Here is an 8,850-nt window from a genome sequence, read left to right as displayed (position 1 = left end):
ATTTTGTAATCTTTCACATGCCAAAACATATAAGTTTATATCATCACCCATACTAGCAAGAAACATGATCAATGCTTTACATTTACCAAGTCACAAGGAAATCATATTACTCAAGATTAACCATGCCACAATTTCCATATACCCAACTATCCCAAAATGAGCATTAGCACGCTAAGGTGCCCCTATATACATGCCACAAAATTTGGACACAAAGAGCACAATTCTACTGTCTTTTGATAGTGTGTGCTTCATGCTGATCCGACTCGATAAATTTTGCAAACTAACAATCTACAAAGAAAGGAAACAATTAGAGTAAACCTTGAGAATACTTAATAAGTATAAATTTTATAAAAATAATAAAAATGATATTTTCAATGATGGACAGCTCACTTTATCTGTTTTCTTTTAATAAATTTGCTTATTTAATTAATATAACTTGAAACGCCAATTTATTGTTATAGTCGGTCCACATGTTAGGGCATTGAGTAAAATCTAAGCTAAATGAACCATTCAATTTTTTTTTGGTTATTTAAAATAAAATATTGTTGTTGATTTATTAAATGAATTCAACTTGAATATAGAAGATAGGTTTAGTTCATTAATATTTCTATATAAATTAATTTATGAATAGCTTGAAACTTATTTAATAAATTGTCTAAATTTAATTTAAAACTTGTTTGTTGTTGGATTATAATGAATTAGTAATACTTTTATGTTTAGCTACTTATATCTAAAACTAAAAATATATGTCTCGATTTGAATAGAACGGTGATTCAAACGCTTATCAGACACTCGTTTAATACGAATTTGAACCATGTAATCTCATCTCCTATCCCTGATTTTGTATAAAAAACTTAAAAATTATATGATTGTTGCCCTTAAATGAATTTTTAACTATTCAAATATATGTTTGATTTTATATTCATAAATATGTTTGCTTCATTTTTTGCAAATAAATTTATTAAATTTACATGAAAAATTCAAAATAACTTCAAAGTAAATTAAAAATATCTAACATTTAAATCGTTAAATATATACTACAAATACAATATTTTGGATCGATATAATAGAGACATGAGATCAATAAAAAATTTACATGTGTCACAAATAAAATATTAATAAATTTAACAATCAGGTTGTTAAAATATTTATCATACAAAAAGTTTAAAAACCGTGTAAAACTAATTTCTCTTCTGAATACTTTCTAGGATTCTCTTTAAGAATACAAGAGGAGGGCAAAGCCTTGACAACAAGGCGACTCAGTGCGACTTGAACTAAAGCTACACTTGAGACAATAGACATTCTAATCATCATGCCAACACATGAAATTCAATAAAAAATTATATTATTTTAATTACAAATAAAATACACATCTATAATCATTAAATACAAATATATTTATTTCTTGGTGACCCATAATTATAAAAAATCTTACTATATTGTAATTAAAGAAACCCTGAGAAAGTAGGGCAATAGAGCATATTTAAAGAAAATAAATAAAATGGAGTTAAATGCCCAAATAGATCGGACGACTAAAGCCAGATTATTCATTAATTTCTTGTCTCAGCCTCGGTGATTTATAATTATTTTTTTATAAATTTTATATATAATAGTATTTATTTTTAAAAAAAATAATTTTTTAATTAAATTGACACCAACACGTAAATATAGTATAAGAAATAGTTAAATTGGGTGTCTGACATGTATAAATTGGAGCAAAGCATCCAAGGGTATCCCAACGTTCTCATTTGTTTCCACCTGCCCAAATTCCAACATGGATGCCCCAGTTACTCCAGTCGCCATTGACAATGACCATCAAAATCCCAGCAAGCACCTCCCTTCTCAGAAAAACACCTCCAAAGGTGGTTGGAACGCCGCCATTTTTGTCATCTGTAAACCCATCCCCCCCTCTCTTTTCAATTTTGGGTTTCTTCTCTTGTACGTATTTTAACCCGTTTTGATGATGCAGTTGTTGAGATGGCAGAGCGTTTTGCTTTCTATGGTTTGGCCGGAAACCTCATCACTTATCTCACCAACAACCTCGGTCAGCCGGTGGCCGCCGCCGCTAAGAACGTCAATACTTGGGTTGGCGTTTCCGCCATCTTCCCTTTACTCGGAGCTTTCGTCGCCGATTCATATCTCGGCCGGTTCAAGACCATCCTTGCTTCCTCTTCCATCTACTTCCTGGTAAATTAAAAGACGTTACTGTTGATACCCAGACTTTATACCGCATATTTTAGTTGCTTGCTTAAATTAATAATATTGGAATGTTTACAGGGAATGGTGTTATTGAGTTTATCAGTCTCAGTAATACCTACGCATTCTCGAAAACCCGTGTTTTTCACAGCACTTTACATTTTAGCCATAGGTGAAGGTGGCCATAAACCGTGCGTTCAAACCTTCGCCGCCGATCAGTTCGACGAAAACAACCCAGAAGAGAAGGCAGCTAAAAGCTCATTTTTCAACTGGTGGTATCTAGGGATCGTAACCGGCGCCTCCGTCGCCATTGTTGTCGTCATCTACCTCCAGGTAAAATGAAAACGTTTCCACTAATTATGACTCAAAAGTCAAAAATTGTGCCGTAAACTAGCGTTACTTTTCTTTTCATTTAGAAAAAATATATAAAGTGATGGGAATTGACGTGTAGGATAATGTTAGTTGGGCGGCGGGGTTTGGAGTGTTAGCAGGGTCGTTGGCGGTGGCATTGGCGTTGTTTCTAATAGGAATGAAGAGGTATAGAAAGCAGCGCCCGACGGGAAGTCCGTTCACCAGGGTGGCTCAGGTCTTCGTCGCGGCGGCTAGGAAGTGGCGGTTGACTGAGTCGCACGGTAGTAGGGGCATATGTTGTGAGGATGATAGGGTCCCAGGTCAAACCATGGGCCCCAAATTGGTCCGTACAAATCAATTTAGGTAACTCCCGCATACTTCGAAAAAAAAGTGTTTTTTATTTATTTTAAAAAAAATCTTACAATTTTGGCATTTTTATGGTAAATATGTGAAGAAAATTAAATTTTAATAAGTAAAAGTACAAAATTGTACCTTTTTGATGAGTCTATTAAGGGTAGGGATTATTTTGATTGATTGATTTTATATTTAATATCAATTGATTTTTTAAATTCAATTCACTAATTTTTTAAAATTTTGTTTTGAGGGAGAAAAATTAGATAAATAAATAGTGCTAAGTTAATATAAGACACACATAGATTATCATACAAATTGTCACATCAGCATCATTAAAAGTTAATATTTGATTATTTTTGGAAGGTTAATGGTCAATTTTAGCTAAAAGAAATAAAAATCAAATTGACAAAAGATGTATCAATTTGATTAGATACTGTAACGTGAGATAAGAAAAATTAAACGCACCGCACTGAAGATAAAGCGGGACATCATGATTTAATAATCACAGGGTTTGGAATGTGTATTTTTATTTATTAATATAATTTACTTACAAGCCTTATCAAATAAGCCACTTTGAGATAATTTAATATATTAAATAAAGTTGATTTTATTTAGTTAATTAATTAAAAAAGGCAAAGGAATCTATGTATAATTATATCAATGAAATAAAATCACCACTTTCATTTAAATAATATGAAATATATTTCTTTATGTTTACCCCTTTTTTATTGTTTAGTAATTTTCCAGCCAATTTCTAAATCTTGATTGATGTTCACACAATTAGAATAAGATCCTATTCTCTTGCTAAATTAATTCCATCTCATCTGTTTATATAAAAATATCTAATATCAAAGTTAATCTATTAGAATTAAATTACTACATAATTTAAAATATTTTTTTATCTATAAACACCTTTCAAATAATTTATTTATTTCTTTTCAAACTTGTATGAAACTGTGATTCCACGTCATCCTTATCCCTTTTTAATAGGAAAATGACAAATTGAATTTTTTCTCCTGATTTTTAATTTTTTCCTCCTCAAAAATTTCAAATCCAACTAAAAATACTAAAAATCAGGAGAAAAAAAATCTTATTTATCATTTTTCTATTGTAAATAGATAAGGATGACGTGGAATTACAATTTTATACAATCCCTTCTCTTCATTTAAAAAAAAAAGATATTCAAATTATCATATGTATCTTTTATTCAAAATAATATAAAATATTATACTAATAAGATTAAAATTAAAAAAGTAAATAATTAAAATCAGTATTTACTTTTATCAAACAACATGACTGTATTCCGTACTTATATTTACTAATTTACCAAATAATTTTCTAATATAAATTCATCACTTATTAAATTTAACAATAAAAATTCAGTATTTAATTTTTCTACACTTAAAATTTTAATTTATCAAATACAAAATTACTATTTATATATTTTCATTCAATTAATAGCCAAAAGATCATTAAAAATGAATTTTATTATTATTTTCATTTAGAATTTAATTATAGTTTAAATGTTTTTTTTAATATTTATATTCAATTTAAGAAAATGATGATTACTAATATTAGATTGGAAATGCAGATTTTTAGACAAGGCAATGATGATTGACAATGATGATGCGATGAGGAAATCCAGGAATCCATGGAAGCTTTGTTCATTGAACCAAGTGGAAGAAGTTAAGCTTCTACTTCGACTCATCCCCATTTGGGTTAGTTGCTTAATGTTTTGTGCAGTGATAACTCAATTACACACATTTTTCACCAAGCAAGGCAGCACAATGTCCAGATCCCTCGCCCCCAATTTCCAAGTCCCTCCCGCGGCACTCCAAAGCCTAGTAGGCCTCACCATCCTCATCGCGGTCCCGGTTTATGATTGTGTTTTCGTCCCTATAGCCCGAAAGCTAACCAAAAACCCCACAGGAATAACCATGCTACAAAGAATCGGTATCGGCTTGTTTGTATCCATACTTAACATGGTCGTTGCAGGCATTGTCGAGACTGCTAGAGTGAACACCGCTAGAAAACACGGCCTAATTGACACCCCGAAAGCAGTGATCCCCATGAGCATATGGTGGTTACTTCCGCAATATGTACTCACTGGGATCGGAGACGTGTTCACCATCATCGGATTACAAGAACTGTTCTACGATCAAATGCCGGAAGAAATGAGAAGCATTGGAGCAGCAGCTTATATAAGTATAGTGGGAATTGGGAGCTTTGTCAACACTGGAATCATCTCAGTGGTTCAAATGATCAGCTCAAAGCATGGAAAGGAATGGTTGCGAGATAATCTGAACCGTTCAAATCTTAATTACTTCTATTGGGTATTAGCAGGGTTGAGTGCTATTAATCTATGTGTCTATATGTGGATTTCTAGTGCCTTTGAGTACAAAAAGGTTGAAGAATATAATGAAATAAGTGAAGGAAAAGAGTTGGAAATGGAAGGGTATTCGGATGTTAGAGTATAAATTACATGATATCCAGATATACAATATATGCAAATACTCACTAGTTTACATCTTAGATATACCAACTAGGACTTGGAAGTAAGAATCTCAAATTAAAGCTTAAATGCAAAACTAGTTAGGGCTTTTTTCTTTTCTGTTTTTAATACTTTTAGGTCCTTTAATTTTAAGTGAAATACATGGTAGTATTATGCATGTAATATCTCATTTTTTATATACTAGTTGTATAAAGTAAACATAGATATGTTGAGTTCATGAATATCAAACCTATCATCATGTTGGTTGTGTTTAAAAATATCTTGTTGTGTTTATTAATTGATTTCATATGTATTAAACCTTAATTATTTCCTTGAACCTGTTTAAAAATATCATCATGTTGGTATGTTTGAGATTAAGGATAATTCGTCGAAAATGTATTTTACAAAATTCAATAAGCACTTCTATTTCACAAATGAACAAGGAGCAAGAATAACAAAATATCACTTAGCTAAAAGAGGGATGAATGTCGATTGGGAAAGAAGGAGAGTGATAGTTGATTTCTTTTTGTGTGTTTTGACTACTTGGCAATGCATGGTATTATAAGTGCCATGTACTCCTAAATTTAGAATATCTCTATTTTGTCGTTGTAAGTTTTATTCTTTATAACCACTATTGTCAATTGACAATCATAATGCTCATGATTTGGGTTGTGTATAATGCCCAATCCACATACAACATATGCTATATTAGGTTGACTAAGATTCATTAAATGGATTAGACTTCTAATAATATGTGCATACTTAGATTGAGCAATGAGATCACTTTTATATTTCTACAATTGAGTTTTAGTATTATAAGGAGTACTCACTAGTTTGATATTAAAGTACCCAAACTTCTTCGAAAGTTTCTCAATATAATGTTCTTGTGACAACATTATGCTACCACGTTTATTTATGATTTTAGCACCCAGTATGGCATTTGCTTCACCCATATCTTTCAAGTCAAATTTAGGAGCAAGGAAACTTTGTTTCAAGTACTAACTCATAACTAGTACTAAAAATAAGCATATCATCAATATACAAGCAAATGACCACACAATATCCATCAACAACTTTTGTATATGCATTTATCTACTTCAACAAAATCATTCACTAATATTTGATCGAATTTCTCATATCACTGTTTAGGTGTTTGTTTTAAGCCATACAAAGATTTGAGAAGTTTACACACTTTGGTTTCTTGGCTTGAAATGACACAACCTTTATGTTATTCCATATAAATTTCTTCAAAATTCGATCCTTTTTAGCTTCCAACCTTATGAACATGCTTTCGGCTTTCGGTATATAACATTGTTTTCTATGACAATTAGACATATTTCTCAATATGGTAAATCTTTTTTGCAAAACTCCAATACTTCGTTCAATCACATTTTGAATAGAAGATTGCCTTATGTTAAATCATTCTTCCTTTCCTCTTGGTTAATGCTTACTTATAAAGTCACATTGCATGATATGTTTGCCTACAATACTGAAGAAACTAGTTAGCCTGCCACTTAAATCAAATTGGTTGTCTAAACATGTGTTCAAACACGAAATAAAATAATCAACGAAACATAAATGAAAAACAGAGAAAGTAAGGAGATATTTGCACACAATCATTTGTTAACGCAATTCGGAAACAATCCTACTCTGTAGAGCCTCGCTCGGTGAATGGTTTCATTTTACAACTAATCCAACCATCTATTGGCTAAAACCCAATCTACCATTACACAAATAAGTAATTGCAACCCCAGTAACTAATCTAACTTGTTACAACTACTCACCCAAAACCTCACTTACAAAAGTTCAATCTCTCAGAGAGAATTCCTACTAATAGATTACGAAAATACAAGAAAAAATTAACAAAGATAACTTAATCAAATCAGAATAGCGCTTCCTTAATCGATGCATCTTCACATACATATGAGCATAGTCTAAGATAAAATCTTCTTCTTTAATAAAATCATCAAAATAAATTGCCTCCAATCTTAACCCAAGAAAAAGAAGGGTTAATCTCCTTAAAGTCAACCCATAAATTTGCTATAATAATGATAAAGGATAAGCATAAGCTTTATCCATAAAGTCATGTCGATCTCACCCTCTCCAAGAACTCCAACTTCGTCTTAAAAATTTATTTGCTTGTAGAAACATCACATTAAAAATCCCAAGTCAAATAAGGTAACAAATAAAACACTTAAACTGTCCCAACATCTTAACTAATTAGGTGATTGATTAGACGTGGAGTTGTTAGTGCTGGACAGCCTTTGTCCTAACTATTAGAATATACCCCATACCTTGCCCATACCTTTCCCATACCTACCCATACTTTGGAAAGGTCAAAGTTATGGGCACCAAATATTTATTTAGTGTTGGGCATGGGAAAATAGCAATTTTTGGTCCCTAAGTGAATAGTGACTTTGCAAGGTGGCCCTTGAATCTCAACTATAAATAGGCCAACCATTGCTCATTCTCATCATCCCACATTTGCCATTCTCTACTTAAGGCATTGTTCTCTCTCCCTATTTGTAAAGTTTCACTTGTATTTTTGGAGTGAAATATATTTGGTAGTGCCCGAGGACGTAGGCAAGATTTGCCGAACCTCGTTAAAATTCTGGTGTTCTTTACTATTTATTGTTCATATTTTGTGAATTTGATTGTAGTGATTTATTGTGCTATTAAATTACGATAGAGGGATATTCTGGCTAGGAAAGACTTGGTACTTAAGTGATCCTCGTGATCCACCTCTCTTTCCTGGGAATTGAACTTAGTGTGATTTTTTAGTACAATAATTTTACTCTTTCACACGCTTCCGCGCAACAATTGGTATCAGAGCCAGATTCGTACTTGGGGAATACGACCGTTTACGGTACTATTCACGTATACGGCACTATTCACGTATACGGCACTATTCACGTATACGGTACTATTCACGTATACGGAACTATTCACGTATACGGTACTGTTCACGTATACGGTACTGTTCACGTATACAGTAGTTGGGATTGAGGAGAAAAATGGCAGCAGCATCGTCATCAGCAAGGACTACTGTGACAAATGCAAAATTTGAAGTAGAGAAATTTGACGGTACCAATAATTTTGGTATGTGGCAATGTGAGATCCTGGATGTCTTATATTAGCAAGAGCTAGATATAGCCCTTGAAGAAAAACCTAACAAGATGGATGACAATGAGTGGGCCAAGATCAATAGACAGGCGTGTGGTACAATCCGCCTATGTTTGGCCAAAGAGCAGAAGTACTCTGTCATGAGGGAGACATCAGCGAAGAAGTTATGGGATACACTGGAAGAAAAGTTTCTAACGAAAAGTCTTGAAAATAGGCTTTATATGAAAAGAAACTTTATCGATTCACGTATGCACCCGGTATGTCGATGAATGACCATGTGAACTCATTCAATAAAATTTTAGCAGACTTGCTAAATTTGGATGAGAAATTTGAAG

At 32.3% G+C, this 8,850-nt stretch overlaps 1 protein-coding gene across 1 annotated transcript; it reads left to right on the top strand.

The window, feature by feature from the left end:
• The first annotated feature begins 1,723 nt into the window (after positions 1-1,723).
• On the top strand, positions 1,724-5,670 carry LOC107936196 (protein NRT1/ PTR FAMILY 5.4). Its single transcript, XM_041091638.1, has 5 exons — positions 1,724-1,892; positions 1,970-2,187; positions 2,278-2,529; positions 2,648-2,910; positions 4,493-5,670. Exons 1-5 carry the CDS (start codon positions 1,775-1,777, stop codon positions 5,376-5,378), a joined length of 1,737 nt encoding a protein of 578 aa, XP_040947572.1. The 5' UTR covers positions 1,724-1,774; the 3' UTR covers positions 5,379-5,670.
• The last annotated feature ends 3,180 nt before the right edge of the window (positions 5,671-8,850 follow it).

Source organism: Gossypium hirsutum, chromosome D04 (genome assembly GCF_007990345.1).
Source record: "Gossypium hirsutum isolate 1008001.06 chromosome D04, Gossypium_hirsutum_v2.1, whole genome shotgun sequence".
NCBI lineage: Eukaryota > Viridiplantae > Streptophyta > Magnoliopsida > Malvales > Malvaceae > Gossypium > Gossypium hirsutum.
Note: the sequence above shows the minus strand (reverse complement) of the source record. Positions and strands in the feature narration are given on the sequence as shown.